General features: G+C 36.8%; 1 protein-coding gene across 1 annotated transcript in view; it reads right to left on the minus strand.

The window, feature by feature from the left end:
* Positions 1 to 6,707: 6,707 nt before the first annotated feature.
* The window catches only part of PLCXD3 (phosphatidylinositol specific phospholipase C X domain containing 3), a 96,334-nt gene continuing 85,281 nt past the window's right edge, over positions 6,708 to 17,760 (minus strand). Inside the window, exon 3 of the mRNA XM_018568459.1 lies at positions 6,708 to 7,018. Coding sequence (XP_018423961.1) covers positions 6,865 to 7,018 — 154 coding nt within the window. The 3' untranslated portion in view covers positions 6,708 to 6,864. The remainder of the gene's footprint in view (positions 7,019 to 17,760) is intronic.

The following is a 17,760-nucleotide window of genomic DNA, read 5'->3' on the forward strand; positions in this document are numbered from 1 at the left end:
TTTTTACTACAGGAGCAAGGTAAGTGTAAAAATCAAACAGGGGATTGTCTAAGGGGTGGGGGTAGGTTAAGGATAAAAAAAAGTGCCTGTAGATGGGCTTCAAGTTTCTTTCAAACATTCCTTTAGATGAATGTTACAGCACAATTCCAGTAAAAAAAATATATATATTTGTTAGTTTCCAACAGAGCGGGGAAGGGCAAGAACATCTATCAGCTTTTAAATGTAGTCTGTGTCCCCAATAAGGAGATTTGTTAGGTTTTAAATGCTGAACTTTTTAAACCTGCCACCTGGATGAGAGATAAGAGATAATCTCCCTATTGGATAATTAGGAGGTTTTGTCTTTTCATTTGCTTAATGTTATCAATATTTTGGGGGTTTGAAAATGTCCTCCTCTACTTAAAGCAGTAGAGCAGGCTACTTAACCAGTTGATATCCGCAGTGTTAAACCCCCTTCCCATCCAGGCCATTTTTCAGTATTCAGCGCTGCGGTACTTTGACTGACATTTATTCCGTCATGCAACACTGTACTGAAATTAATTTCATACCCTTTTTTGGGGACAGATAGAGCTTTCTTTTGGTGGTATTTATTCACCACTGGAGGTTTTATTTTTTACTATATTAAGGAAAAATTACCGAAATAAAAAAAAAAACTGTTTCCCCTATATTAAATGATAAAACATTTATTATTACCCAATTTTTTGATAAAATATTAAAGACCGGGTCACGTCGGGTAAAAAGACACCAAACATGTCAAGCCTTAAAATTGCGTGAGCGCGCGAAACCTCAAAAAAACGATAATACCCAAAATTGGCCATAGGCGACGCTTTAAAAGCTTTTACCGCTCATCAGTTTAGTGTTATCAGTGATTGATGGCCCTAGAATGATTGCTCACACTGCGACGTTCGCGGTGATATGTAACGTGTGTAGCGCAATTTCGCTTTCGCGCGCTGGTGCACCGGACGCGTATTTACGTTTATATCTGCGTAAACGTGGGGGTGGGGGAGTTAAACATTTTGGGGTTTTTTTCAATTTTTTTTTATGTGACTTTTATTTTATTTGACTTTTTTATATGTGACTTTTATTTTTTTTATTTATATAAGCACCACTCAAGGGAAAACCATTTCTTGCAGTGGGGCCATTATGTAACTGAATTTAAATGTTTGTTTTATTACCTAATTTTTTTAAAGAAATCTATATTTTATACCTATTTTTTTGGTGTGTAAAGAAAGGACAGGTGAACCTTTGCTAAATCACCCCATCAATTCTGTTAATGATTTAAATATTAGTTGTAGTTTAATATTTATATTTCCTATATACATTTTTAAAGTTAAAAACATTTAAAAACTACATGTTCCTAATGAAGATCCTAGATTTTCTTCTTTCTTTTGAAAGAATAATAAGATATTCATAGCACACAAAAGCTGAACAGCGTTATTCAAAATACTATTACAAGACAATTTAAGTAAGATATCTTCAAATATATACAGCAATACTAAACTTATTCCGCTTATAAAAATAAAATTGAAAGTCAAATGATTTTACATAAAAAGGAATCATATATTCAACTTAGAAAATAAATCCAAAAATGTACATTCCCATTAACTAAAATATAAAGCAAACAATGCAAAACATTGTAATGTGACCAATGTGCAGAGTACAATGCATTGTATAAAACTAAATAAAGGAAATGATTAAGTACCAAATTAAAAAACAATTGTATAGTTTTGCGAATTATCCCATTCCTATCACTTTTTTTCTGGTTAAGGCTTTTAACATTTTTTAAAGAGAAATTCTGTATATCACTTTTGCTATTAAAAATCAAATTCTCCTAAATATATTATTTCTATTAAAAATACAGAAAGTTTCAATTTTTTTTCTGGGTATTTTTGTTTTGTTTACAGCTGCATTAATAAGTAAATACTTTTATATACACTACTATAGCAGAACTTAATCCGAAAAAAAAGCAATGCAAAAATGTAACTTGAAGAAATTAAACAGCCGGTTCTTGTTTTTGTTGACAAGAGAACTTAAAAATATTAATGTAAATTAAATGAAACTGTCACAACCATCGACGTTTTCTATTTTACAGTTGTCATGGAAGTCTGCCTTTCCTTCCTAAATTTTTTAAACTTATTATGTATTTACATGTGAGCAGTTTGTATTTTAATTTATATTTTGGGGATATATTGAACACCATCACAAAGTATGATGATTCAAACATAGCCTTCCTTCACCTTATTTATGTTCCTTTGTTTTTTTCCAAGAATCAAAATTTTGTGACAGTTCAGAACTTCACATAAAGTAATGTATGCAGCTTATGAATTTGTTTTTATATATTTTCAGTTTTGTTGATGTGAAAAATATTTACTACACTGAAGTTGAATTTAATTATAATAAAATAGTAAACTGATTTTTTTAAATATATTTTATGTAGCCAACAAGAAATGGTTGTCATATGGATCAAAGGGGCTTTATATTTTAGTTAACCTAAGATTTATTTTTTAATTTTGCTAAAAATAATATGCAGAATTGTGCATAGTACTTATATTTAGCACCTGGTGTATTTGTGGCTATGCTATGTGTTTTAATGATGCAAGTCAGCATGACATGCAATGTAAATTAAAGAATTACTCATTTTACATTCTTCTTCACATTATTATGCGTGTGGTCTGCATCCCAAATCCCAATTTTAACTATCACATCAAATAACAGAACTAGAAGTTTAGATGAAAAATAAAAAGCAATAATGTGAACAATATAAAAATAGAAGTTTATATACTATATATGTTCAATTAACTAAATAATGTAATATTGTAGTTATTACATTTTATAACATTAAATATTTAATGTAAAATTATGTCATTCAATTTTTTGGGGCGTTTTAAACAAAATATTCAATTGAAATGTAATTAATTATGTGTCTGCTTTTAACAATGTAAAAATCAGAAACTGATAACAAGGAATTATTAAGTTTCTGTATTGAGGAAAACTAAAATGCAGTTTTTTTACAAATGTAAATGTAGCAATACCCATGTAGACAGTGTCAGCAGATGATTTGAAGATCTACAGCCGAGTGATACACAAATAAGATACCTTTTTGTAAATAGTTCAGGTACTTGAATGCATTTTTAAGGTTTAATGCCTGAGTTTAGTTTCACATTAAATTGCAGTGACTCATGAATAATAGTAATGATAATAAGGGCTAAGCAAAACTAGACGTCATGCTTTTGTATGACGTCATGTTTTGCAATGTACCCAAATACAATAAATAATAACTAAACAAATACCTTTCCCACCAGTCAGCTTGTAGACTGGGAAAAATATATATACTGTATATGTGCCTATGAATATACCCTCTGCCTTTCTTCATTGCATGTAAGAGAGAGTGGAATTGCTTGAGAGACAGACTTTTAAGTCCTAAAATAAAACTTGCTGCCTAATAAAAAAACAACAACATTATAATAACTAATTTATTTAATTCATGCACAAAAGGAAAGATTCATGTTTACATACCCTGGTGTTTTTTAACTTTTTCAAATGTTGTTTTTTATGGAACCGCTCTGTTTATGTGGGATCCTAAGAAGAAGTCTGCCTTTTTCTAAAGGCGAAAAGTAAAAAGCCTATTAAAGAGAACATGTTGCCTCTGAGAAACAGCCCTCTGTGTTTACAACAGGCATATGTTCACTGTGCCCCATAAATTGGGGTACAGGTAGCAACCACAGCTTTCTGGTCAGGATTCCAGCTCACCTCCTCCTGCCTTACACATCTTATTGATAACCACTAAATGCAATGACCTCACTGATCAATAGCAAGGAGCCAAGTATAAGAAGGGGAAGACGAGAAATGTAACCTGTATTTGCATGGTTTTGGGAATCCTAGTCCACAGTTAAGATTATACAAGCACATGAGCAGGCACCTGGAGGTGCTTGGTCTAAGGACTCACAGCCACTAAGAAACCCCTACAGATTCCCTTCCCAGAAAAAAGCTGTGCTTCAGTCTTAAAAAGAACTCCAGGAAGAATCATTCAAAATTTCGGGGCAGGTAATTGTAAATGGGATATTTAGGCAAATTGCACTTGCCTCCCCAAACGTTTTGGAATTAACCTTCCCAGAGTACATGTACAGGATACACATCTTGATAACCGCTAAATGCAATGACCTCACTGATCAATAGGAAGATGCAAAGTGTAGGAGGAGGTAGGTCAGAAATGTGACCAGTGCTTGCAGGGTTTTGGGAATCCTGGCCCACAGTTACGATGATATAATCACATGAGCAGGCACATAGAGGTGCTTGGTCTAAGGACTGGTGACCACCAAAAAACCCCTACAGATTTCCTTCACACAACATAGCTGCGCTTCAGTCTTAAAAAGAACTCCAGGAAGATTCAGTCAACATTTTTGGGCAGGTAATTGTAAATGGGATATTTAGGCAATTTGCACTTGCCTCCCCAAACATTTTGGAATTAACCTTCCCAGAGATACCTGTATCTTGTCTACATTGATCATCTTTATAAAAAAAATACATTATCAGCAAATTTCACTGCTAAAAACTGAGATCAGTGACATCATAAATGAGCGAATAAGCCACTTGGGCCTCAGAATGCCACTACAAAGTTTAAGAAAACATCGACCAAACATCGGACATAATGCAAAAACCTACAAAACCAAGGAAGCAATTGGTAACTAAACTAGCCATTATTTGAACTCGTACACATTACATTACAGAAGCCCTACCATGAACCTAAAATGTTACATAGAAAAAGGTCAGTGACTTATACAAGTATTGTCTAGGAGTGTTTTTCCCCTACACAATTTAGATTAATAAAAGATAAGTGACATTTATTATTTTCTTTATATTATACACATAAATGTGTTTTTAATGCAGCAGTTGATTGGGTTAGCAGCTGGTCAGTGGACTAACTGGTCAGTGTTGGGGAAAGTGACATAGACTGTGCATTACTGGTCCTTCTCAGACCAACCTGTTCTTATGGACATGAGCTATGTGCAATGAAAAAAGACAATTGGCAGATATATTTTCTCCACATCGATGCTGAGCCCCGTCTCTATTTTATACTTTAAAGGTCCAGTGACCCAGCAGCACCCAAGAGCGTAGCTGGTGCTCTTCAAATTTAGAGGTGGTTGACATATTTCAGATTCCCACTTAAAGTTCCCAATGGAGTTTCCACAGTCATGACCAAATTAAAAGAGCAGGCAAGCAAATCTAAACACACATTGGAGGGACTGGAAACACAGTCACCGCCAGGCATCTGACACATTTGGAAGTTTGTCAAATATGCAGATCCTTCGGTTGGCTTTGCTCAGCCAGGGAGTGAAGATTCTACAAATGGGTGCTAGGACAGGTAAATATAAAGTATTTTCTTTTGCAGTTTTGTTTTTACATTTTTTTTACAGACAAAGAGTAATTCCAACCAAAAGAGATGTTTCCATTTTGAGCAGTGAGACAGAGTTTAATCCTCTGCTTTGTCTTTACTATATTTAGGACCCCAGTGAGGAGACCTGCTTCTACCCCACCACCATGGCTGTAAAAACTACTCTGGATTTTAAGCTCATCTACAACAGTCATGGAATATGGTAGCACGAAATGGCAGGAAATACATTTCAAACCTTTTATTGATGTTCCAACAAACGTATATGAGTAATACCCAAGGGATGAGCTTTCCTGATGTCTATATGTTGAAACATTAATACATGTATTTCAATGTATTTCCTGCTGGTTTGGGCTATCATCTTCATTGAATGGTGTATGCTCAGCAATAGGTGCCAGATAAGGTACTGGAGTAGCTGTGGTGAGCAAGAGAGGATATATATGGAGCAGTAACTGTTTTTACACAGTATCAGCTACCACAGTCACTGGTTTGGGTAAGTTTTGTAACCACTGGAAAATTCCCTAGCGGGCATAGGGCAATAAAATACTGTATTATGTGATTTCACTTTGACAGGTGATGAAAAATTAGATTCAGCCTATCACAAATTTGTCTGGGCATTGGGTCATCCAGAAGCAACAGAAAGGACCAGGTGGGCAAACAAACCCTGTCCTATATAACAAAAAGCAGAAAATTCACTAGAGGACACAGGGCAATACAATACTGTATTATGTAACATCACTTTCAAAGGTGATAGCAAAGAGGAAGCTTAGCTGAAAAATTAGGTTCAGCCTATCACAAATTTGTCTGGGCATGGGGTGATCTCTTCCAGAAGCAGCACAAAAGACCAGGTGGGCAAACAAACCCTGTTCTTTACCATATAAAGCAGGAAATACTTTTTTTAATGAAGTTGCAAATAAAAAAGCTAAATAGCATCCAACCAATCAGTCAATCAATCAATCAATCAATCATTAGTTCTATGGATGACAAGCCAAGCAGCATTTAAAGAATGAATATTAACATTATTTACAGAATCATTACAATAAAGTTAAGCAAAAATAAAAGACAAACACATTGTTTTATCCATGAAGTAGGATTTTAGGGATTCAGTTGTCAAATTTATTAATGTATATGTGATTTAAAGATGATCAAACTGTGGCTTTTACTAGTAACTATTGTATACCGTCTTTTGTATACTTTGGTTTAAAGACAAAATTCCACCAAATAAAAACAACAGGAAATAAAGAAATGCTCTTTTTCCTTGAAGTTATTTTTTCCCCATTCCTATTCTAGTTGTGAATATAACTACATTTCTTTTCTGACTGAAATGACTACTCCAAATTGTTTTCTATCTACAAGACCCACACTGCTTGGAATCTTAGAATGTGACTGGAAGAGTTCTGTATTTTGCAATAAAACATTTTAAAGACAAATACACTGCAGCATTCCATGTGTGTATAGGGTGGAAGTGTATTGCATTATCAAGTAGTGCAGTCTTGTTCGTCCAAGAGACAGTTCAGCTTGATGACTGTGCTGATAAAGTCACCTAACTCTACGAAATCCGCTGTAATTATATTGATTCCACTTTCACCAGGCTTTTGCGTCCGAACCCATTGCATCATGGAGGGGAGGGCCCTAAAAAGACAAAAAAAAAAGGGGAATATTTAATTACAGGTTAAAATACAAAACACATGAAAAAAGTCTGGTAAATAGAAACAGCTTTTTCATTGTCTAGCTTCAAATTAAACTCTTGGGTCAGCTCTTAGCTCACTAGACAGAGGTACCATGCTGTTTGACTACAGTATATAAAAAGCAGGCTGGAAGCTGAGAATTGACATAAGGCTGCATTGTGTGTGACTTGTGTGGCGGTAGGGGGTACAATAAGCCTATATACCAAGACTAGTTATGCTCTGACTAATATTTGCTATACGTTCTTTTTTTTAAACTTTCTTTAAAAAGAATATACTGTTATTGGATCGGAATTTCCAATCTTTTGTAAGGTGAAACATTTAGATGTTTGTTTTGAGTTCTGATTCAAGGAAGCCTGAATAAAAGTTGACTTGGGCTTAGCTTTTGTTAGCACCCTGTTCTCTGACTAATGGGGGTTGATTTACTAACCTTATAAACACACCACGAACATGTATACACCTCTGTAGTGTGTTCCCTCCCAGCATGATCTATGGGTGGAATCTAAACACCTTTGTAGTGTGTACACACCCAGCAGGTGTGTTGTGCAAAGCCAAGCATGAATTGCAAGGTGATGTTGTGTAAATTAGCTCTACATTGTGTTGCTTGTGTTGATGAATGCAGGAATGTAAATGCATGAGCTAACCATTTTTGTCTAAACTGTGAAGCAGCATTATATATGCATCATGTGCATGATTTTTCCATATATGGCATTAGTGGAAATATGCTTTTAGATACTTTTTGGTTGATAAATACGTTTTGCTGTGTGAAAATCACACGCACCTGGTGCGTGCGTGTCTTTAGGTTAGTAAGTCACCCCCATGGGGTTATTCACAAAAGGGTGAAGAGTTTGGAGAAGGCAGGAGAAGTGAACAATCTAGGTCAACATAACTGAACTGGAAAGTGAGCTGAATTGGAGAATTTTTCCAAATCAGCTATTTTTGCCTAGATTGTTCACTTCTCCTGCCTTATCCAAACTCTTCACCCTTTTGTGAATAACCCTGTAAATCTATACAAGTGGTCAAGCACTTAAGAATTTCCAATGCCATGGTGGCGAGAAAGCTTCGATCATGACCAGGCATACATTCTATTAAAATTGTCAACCAGACACACACTATGGTAGCTTCAAAGCTTTGGGATGAAAAAATGACCAAGGCGTTCGGTTCTCTCAGACAGGTCCAGTAAAGTGATGTGTAATTTTCACAATTTGGCTCAACTTTTTTTTTTTTTCTAGAGACCTTTATTATGGCCTACCATTCCTACATTACAATCCCAAGCACCCATCCTTGTGCATGTATTTCTAAAGGTGTTGTTGCCTCCTTTTACTATCTTCCTTTGGCTTTCAGGAGTAAGAACAGGTGTCATTAACTTCATCAATCAGCTTCCAATGGAAACCATCAGGCATTACAGGTTTACTGACCTGTATTATAGGACCTTATTATAGCTCTTGATACCCTTATAAATATTAAGTCCAGATCCTCCAGACTGAAAGGATTGGTAAACATGGGTTGCCGACCAAATTTTTTTTTAGTGAACTGATTGTTATTATTATTTCCAAATCTCATCCAACATGAACAGGTGGCTTTGCCGCTGGTAACACCAAAGTGGCCATCAATGTGATCTTCTGAGTCCAAAAACATTCCATGACTACATTCAATCTCAGAGTGACTGAAAATTCCAGAGGGCACTTGATAGGCTAAACTGGGATTACACAATTGCTATGATCGGTAAACCCATTTTTGACCTAGGACCAGTCTCTGTATACCTCACCAGCATTCTCCATAATATATTCATACATTTCCTTTCATAAAATATCAATTGGGAATAAGAGTTAACAGGGGTGTCTGTTATTCCCACTGCTTCCTGCCCGGGGCACTGAAATACTGGTGGCTGCCTTTTACAGAAACCTAAAACTGTGTGTTAGCAATTTAAAAAGGAGCATACATTCTTTTTTGCTTTCTCCTCACACTAAGCTACCTGGCAGTGTCCCTTCCTAATTGCCTTAAAATGTGGAGTCAAATCAGTAATGTCTGTTGCTTTCAGTCCCCAAGAGAGACTCACAGGGTTTGTATCATTAACATCATTCATTTTTTTCCTTCAAAATAAATGTAATAAAGTCCTGGAGAAGGCATTGGTATGCTTAGGGTCCCTGGGGAGTTTGACAGACCTTGATTTCCACTGTACTATCCGCAATCTCATCTCCGTCAGATCTTTTCTTGGACTTTGAGGAAACTTTCATTCATTTTCATTCATATTACATAAAACCAGACATTTAAAAAGGAAGTCACTAGAATTTGACATACAATAAATCAGGAAAAATTTAAATGATCCACAGTTCCTAAGCTTCTCCTTACACCACTGCCTTACACAATATATACATCAATTAATTCATCATTCAATATGACCATTGTTGATATTATATACTGTATTACATTACTCAACCATCTGGCACATGGTGCAATGGGAATAAATCCAAACGCGTTTCTCAGACAGCTTGGTCCACCATGGGTGGAGATGCACCTCAGGCTCTTCCTGCTGGTTCTGGATGGACGATGCATGCACTACAGGTGATGCTCATGCCATGTGTGATGTCAGATGCAGCCAATATGACCTTTGCATTCCTCTGTATATGTCTGGAAACACCTGTATAATCCCTTGACTGGATGGATTGTCACAGATTACATCCGGTGAATTTATTATTAGTGATAACTGTTATATTGTTAAGCTGCTATTTATGAGTTGTGCATCTCATACTGTTTGCCTATGGTTCCAGCATGTGTTGTTTTGGGCTGTGGATGCTTTTCAGGCTCTGTTAACTCTATTTTGTAGGTGAGACACATGTGTTATCCCATTTTTTTCGTCTTGACTAGTGCGGTATTCACTTTTAATGCTCTATGGATGATGAGAATTTACTATAATCAATGACATCCTTGTGCTCTGGATGTATAGATAGGTCCTGTTATACCCTCTTTTGAGAAGTATACAGCATATGCATGGAAAGGGTTATATATGGGATTATCATTTATACTAGGGATGCACCGAAATATCGGCCGCCGAAACATATCGGCCGAAAATGGCAGTTTTGGCTAAATGCCGAAAGTGCCATTTTCCTGCTAATACAGTGGCACATGTCTGCTTTCTTTCCTCCCCGCTGGGCGCAGCTCTGTATCCCAGTGGGAAGGAGAGAAACTGTGACAGCCGGCAGAGCGCTGAGGGAGGAAAGCGATGTGAGCGGCCGGCGTCTATCCTGCCACACCGCTCAGCCTCCTGTCACTGTCCGGCAGAGCGGTGTGTGGGCGGAGACAGCCAGTGCTGTCACCGGAGGCTGAGCTCTCCTCCCTGCACTGCTCGCACAGCCTCCAGTGACAGCGCGTCAGAGAGGAGAGCCAATGCAAACACTCAGTGATCAGTGACCGCTGTGTGTTTGTAGATAATTGAGGACATGGTATGTTTACTAGATTCTCAATTATGAATGAATGGGAAGTGATCTAGATCACCTCCTGATCATTCATAGTTGTGGTTATAGTAAACACACTCTGTCCTCATGTTATGAAGAACAGGAACACTCAGTATAGAGGACTCCTGTTGATTTATAACAGATGCTGCAGAAAAAGAGATAGAGGACTCTGTGTCCTCAATCTCTTTTTCTATTTTAAAAGGGAAATATCAGGGGTCTGTTTAGACCCCTAATATTTCCCAGAAGCCCCTAAAAGTAAAGTAAAAAATATTTAATAAAAAATGAATTAATAAATAAAAATAAATATCAAAAATGTAAAAAGTTTATAAAAAATAAATACAAATAAAATGTGACTGTACTCTATACTGTCCTATACTATATATAGCTAAATCTTTGATTTCTTTAGCCCTATACACAAGGATGTCTGAACTTACGTATTGAGAATTTTTTTTTTTGTCTACTTCCTGATGGGGGTTACCCTGGATTAATAAATGGCACACAATTACAGTGACGAACTGACTCTTGTGATTACAGCTGAGTGCATCAATTTAGGGTACAAGGTAAACTATGATCGATATTTACTACTGTGACTACTGTTTACTTCCTCTTCTAATAGCTTTTTCATTTCAGTTGTCTATTTATACAGTATACATGTATAGCTTTCCAAGCCCTGCATGGGACTTTCACCAGCCTGTTGTGTCCCTGTGTCTGTCGATCTGAATTTTTTTATTAATCTCAAATCTGTATACCGCTCTTGAACATATTTTTAGTGTAAGTATACATAGGACATCTCTGAGCTGTTTTTGCGCTATACTCATTTATAACATATTTCTTGCTTTTATTATGTGATTATATCATCCTTGTACAGATATCACTGTCTTCTCCTGAAGATGCGGATCAAGCTGTCGGAGAAATGCGTTTATTCCCATTTCACCATGTGTCGGTTGGTTAAATAATGTAATATACATTGTATCAACCATGGTCATATGGATTTTTAATTAATTGATTTATATATTATGTAAGGTGATGATGAAGGGAACTACTTAGGAATCCTTTTCCATTTTGCACTGTATGTCAAAATTTAATGACTTTCTTTTGAAATATTTGGTGTTGTGTATTTTGAATAAAAATGTATTTTATTAATTTTTTCGGTCTGCTACCTTTTTAAGTCCGAACAGTTGCTTTAAGGTTATTAGATCAATGCTCATTACCTGTTTTAAGTCAATGCACTCTGTACATGTAAGCAAAATATTGAGGCACTCAAGTCTAAAATGTAAAAAAAAAAAGTTAATGTAAAAATGAAAAAAACAACTTGTGTCCCTCCTTAATCCATATGAGACCCTAATCCAAGATAGAGGTCTGGTATGGATTTTAAAAGAAGCCCCATTTAAAAACACATACAATAAAACAGTGGGGTTCCCCCCTTCACATCAGAGCCTCCCCTTTACATTAAATATATATATATATATATATATGTAAATATATATATATATAAAATTATAATTATTTTTCAGACACACACACATACAGTATATATTTAATAATAATAAAATATATAGGAAAAGCAGAAGGAGATGTAGAGACAGCAATTCAAACAGGACGGTATCTTCTCAGGAAACATTATAAATAAAAGAGCTTGCAATGCTATGCTAAAGCCAAGTGTCATGCCTTATTGTCTCATGAAGATAATATCTATTTAAAACTGTTCTCGGAGACAGAATAGAGGTGAACCTAAATTTATGGAAGTTTCAATAAGACTTCAGTTGCCATCAATGTCGTGAGAAAGATATGATTGTGTTCTTTGGGCCAATCACAGATTCCTTATGTGAGTGAATGGGGGCAACTAGGATAAAGGTGGATAAGCAGAAGTTATCAAGGGAACTTCACTGAGGAAGTCCTCACTAGAACAGAGGATAACACAAAGCCATGACAAGAAGCCATTTTCCTGAGAATGCTTAATTGCCATGAACTCCTGTTCTATATGGAATAACCGAAGCTAAGTGACTTTTTAGTGTATCCTCTTATGGAAACCATTGCATGTGATAAAGAAGGGTATAGTGTATGCATGTTAGTGTATGCATGGGTATGTATGTATTAGAAGTCTCTATGTTTATGTACTGTTGCAGCATCATGGAAGTGGGCGGAAGGTGGAGCAGGCCTAGATGGAGACAAATGTCCTTTTTCTGAATGGATCCCATACTCCCTGGTTTAGTGTGTTTCATTTCCATAGTGAATTTATTTTATGAAAAGCAATTGGCACACTTTTTTGGGGTGGGAGTTGCTGACCAATTTAATTTAACTGCAGGGGGGAAGCTGTATTAAACAGCATTTAAAATGTGATTCACATTACTTACTTTGAAGTAGATGTTGCAGAAGCCTGGAATATATACTCACTGAAAATACACTATAATTTCCCTTTAATGTCAGGGTTATTTTCCATGGTTTGCATGCTGTCAATTCATGTGTTAATACATGTCATATTCCCAATGATGTCTGAATACATTTGACATGTTTTTTTTTTAATTTCCTTATTGAAATAAAAAAGCAATGGAAATGTGAAGCAATCTTAATTTAGTGTCAAAGTAGTTTCCACAAACTACTAATACCAGTAGTCAGTGGATCACAGGTGCAATGCTCTGGTTCCTGCAGACTCTGCCTCCCAGCCCCTATCTGTACCAAGATATGAACTTACTCCACTGGGAACTATAAGTCCCTCTGCCACCTATCTGTTGGCAGACAGGACTTGTAGTCTGTTCATCACAGATCCTGTCACTACTTAGTGATTCACCAACCCATATCATGTTTGCTCTAGGTCAATAAATCACAATCTAGCAAAGGGAGAATGTTTGAGGGCCCTGGTGGCAATGGCACCCTAAGCCATGGTTTATGTGACTTAATAAGGAATATGGATCTTCCTCCCTCTGTGTGCTGCCAATCCATATATTTATGTGTACAATCTACTACAGGGATGGTGACAATAAATTGCTGCAATCTTACATGTTATGGAGAATTTACTTGGGGCGCTGAGCTAGGAAGGGGGGTTGAAAGGGAAGGCAGCAGTTGGCTGTGTGGGTCTTCTGGACTACTTGTATAATTTCAACATTATGTGCAATATATGATTAACCAGAGCAGGTTTTGCATTTTCCCCCCCAATTATTATTATTACATATTATTACATAGTATTTGTATAGCGCCAACAGTTTGCGCAGCACTTTACAATATAAGGAAGACATTACAATCACAATATAATTCAAGACAAGAGGGTAAGGAGGACCCTGCCCCTGAGGGCTTACAATCTAAAAGCCTTACATTGTAGTTACCACTGTGCACAGCAGTCTGTAATTTACACAGACTGCTTGCAGAGCACAGGGACGGCCATTTCAAAAGGAGCCATGAGGAGATGAAGAGGACAGTTGACACAAATTAAGTTTCTGTATTCATATACAGCAACTGCATATCCCAGCTTCATGAATTTTTAGAAAAACCTCTGCAAAGGTGAAAATGGACGTTTATCCCTCCATCCCCATTGATACCAACGCATTTCCGCTAAATGGAAACATTGTGTTGAAATCTGATTTTTTCAGAAATTTGTGGAAAATGAAAATGATCAGTTTTACTCATTCCTAATTCTTAATGATCTATGTCCAAAATGTAAGAATGTCTAAGAAACAAATTAAACCGAAATGTACTCCAGGGTTGTAGAAAGCACCCACATTAATTACATCTGCATCTGCATCGCGAACTCTCGCATGACAAATAAGTCTCTTCTAATATTTAATATCCAAAACAACCTTTTGTGATGCAGATAAAATGACGTTGTTTGTGGCTTTTGTAAACAGATTAGAAAACCACTTTACTCTCAGGGCTACTGAGCAGCTGAAAGCAGAGATGGAAGCGTACGCCAAAAGAGGCTATTTCAAGCCAATTCTGAAAGCATAAAATCCTGCAGAGAATCAAATTACTGAATCCTAAAACCACAGAGCCCCACCAGAGTGTCCCTAAATACATTCAATCCAACGTTACACAACCTCAATTGAAGCTTACTGATTTTGTCTCTGCATGACACACCTTCATCATTTGCTTGGCTTTTGATTGAAAATTTTATGGTAGAAAAAAAATCAATGTATCATTCAAATCAGTCAGAAGCAACTCAGTAATAGGAAAAGTAACAGGTCATTTTACAACTGCTTCCCCGTCAAAATTTTTGTGAGTCTTCTGATGTTCATAAATCATTTGGAGATTAAAGCTAAACTCCAGGCAAACAGATTATGGACAGATTAAATACATATAAGGAAGCTATTCTACCTGCCAAAGGGTTTATGTGTCCCATCCAGTCCTGAGATTTATCCACATCCCTCGCTGGCAGGGTGGAGACCTGCTTTTTCTCTATTGAAATTAAATAACACTTATAGGTCTTGCCCCTCCTCCGGCCCGTGATTGGACAGTAAAAGGAGAAGCAGTGCACTGTGCAGAGGGTTTGAGCCTGATACCATGTCAAATTCAGCTACTTACAGTTATTGCAATGATGTTTTAAAATACAGATCTGCATTGATTTGTGCATGTTGTATGTACCTGAAGTTCAGTTAATAGAAAATAATATATTTATTTATTATTAATATAATAAAAATTAATTTAATTATAACTTGAACCCACTTTAGGACCAGTGACTGGTAGATGGTAGTGATTGTAGACCAGGCTTAATGTACCTTTCAGCTCTGTGACAATTTAATTAGCAATGACTTTGGCATTACTTCTAAAACTGCTTTTTTTTTTTAACTTGCAGATCTAATACATTTACTACTTTCCCCTTTTGGAATATGTTGAAAGTCTACAGTTTCTGTCCCTTACTGCCATCTACTGGACCTTCCTTTGGACTGCAGTTACCCCAAGTTGCCGGCCTCACACCTGGCCTTGTTAGTTGCCTTTAAATTGAAGCTAGGCCTGTCACAGTAGTCAGGGACCACCCAAATTTAGGCCTAAAGAAGCCTGAAGTGCAGAATCTAAGGAGCTGCCTGGTATTTGCCAGCGCATCCCCAAAGTGTGATGAACAACTGGAATGGCAACAGCTGGTAAAAACAAGATAAACTACAAAGCTGGGAAGCGAGATGAGATGTGGTCAAACAAAATCAAGAAATCAGGGATGGCAGCAAACAGGAATCATACAGCCACAAACAGAAGTGGTGGGGGGCAGCAGATATTAATCATTGTCAGGGGCAACCTGAATTGTCAAAGGGATTTAGAAAATGGAACTGGAAATCAGGAGCAAGGTCAAAGGATCACAGAATCATTGGGGTTTTTAAGCCAATTCCATTTTACATATACCTAATATCATCTCTGCAGCACTCCTAGTGAACTACCTACATACAAACCACTTATACTATGAATCCCCACATACTGTATATCAATGAATATCATATCTATATACCGTATATACTCGAGTATAAGCCGAGATTTTCAGCCCATTTTTTGGGGTGAAAAGTGCCCCCCTCGGCTTATACTCGAGTCAGCGCCATGTGTCATCTTACTTACCTCGGCGAGCGTCGCGTCACTGCTGCTCCGGTGTGCGGCGCTCCGAGCGGGGTCATCTGGCAGTCTCCGGGTCCTAATTTAGACATATTGATGTTTTTAATTTGATATTCATATTACTGTCTTCATTCTAGCCTGCTCAAACTGTATTACATCAAACACTAACAAGAAACCATTCCTTGTGTTAAAGTATTCTCCAGAAGAAATCATTTTGGCTGATAAAATAATCAGAATCAACATGTTCCTATTACTGGCAAAGGCAACGATGTCCAATGTGAGTCTGAGCGTACCCGCTGCTGGTTAATCCATAATTAATATCTGCTCGTTATTTCCAAATGCTGGTGCTTGTGTTAGAGCATAAATCCTAAGTGCCATTATTGACTAATGCAGGATGTTTTAAAAGCCACAGTAAAAATAAGGCTTTATTATCTGAAACTGACAGCTAAGGGTGAATCACGATAGACATGAATGGACCTCATCTATCATGGACTACACGAGATCTCTTCTGATTCTGAGAACTCTTTGTGTCTTTATGCCTGAATGACCATCTGCGTCATTCTTGGGATAGATTTTTAATAAATGTATCATTATATTTAATTGTGACATTACTCTTTCCACAATGGCACATATCTCATTTGGTAACAGTGAAACATTTTACACTGGTGTAGTTCTAAATGTGACCACTAGAGGGACTCTGTCTCTCACTTCTGATCATTAGATCCATAGCATCAATGTACAAAAGCAAGTGATATTTTCACATTCTTTTTCTTTTTCCTAAAGTTTATTGAATGGGTCAGATTAATTTTCTACACATACATTATCCCATTGATTTATGATGTGGTGTTCTGCATGTAAAAGGTAATTAAAGGTTATTGCACCCTTTATAGTGCATTAAAGTACTGCTATCTTCTGGCATGAGTTACAATTAAGGGTCAATTAAAAGGAAACGGAAAAAGGAGCCACTATTATAGAGATAAAAAAAAAATGATGATGAGAAACTTTCAACAGTTTATGGTCCACATTTCATGCAACAAAAGTGATGACTCTCTAGGCATGCAATATTATGGTTCATTAACTTAGAGGGAACCTAGTGCTAGATAGCAAGGTCAGTATATCAGAGCCCAGTCCAGTTGTTTAAATTCCCATATAGTGTATGTACAAAAATGAAATGAAAGTTAAAATATACACATATTATACTGCAGCTTATGCCCTAGGCAAGAGTAATATCACCACCCATCTTGGGACGGATGAGGATCCAAAATCTCACTGTGCTGGAGTATCTTCTTGTGAGATTTGGGGTACCTAGAAGGACCTGGAATTTCAGTGTAATGATAATGACATCACCCCCTGCAGTACAAATAATGGTCTGAAAAGGTAAGCATATTTTTTTTTCCCACAGCTGCATTTGTGCATATATATCATACTGCCACTGATAAAGGGTATAGGGGCTCTGATGTAATGAACAAACCTTGTCATACCCCCAGGGTCCTGGTGCCCTTCCTTTTGCCCCTCCCAGCATGAGTTTTTAGCAACCAATTTTGGTATAAGACCTCTGACTAGTGTAGCAAGAGAGTGGGGAAATCTATATCCACTTTCTATTTTCCTTTTTTTTTATGTCATTAAAATGCAAATATAACCAGGGCCGGATTTACTCTCTCTGCTGCCCCAAGGCCAGGTTCCTCAGTGTGCCCCCCTACCAGTCAACCCC

Source organism: Nanorana parkeri, unplaced genomic scaffold, assembly GCF_000935625.1.
Source record: "Nanorana parkeri isolate BGI_ZX_2015 unplaced genomic scaffold, ASM93562v1 scaffold1191, whole genome shotgun sequence".
NCBI lineage: Eukaryota > Metazoa > Chordata > Amphibia > Anura > Dicroglossidae > Nanorana > Nanorana parkeri.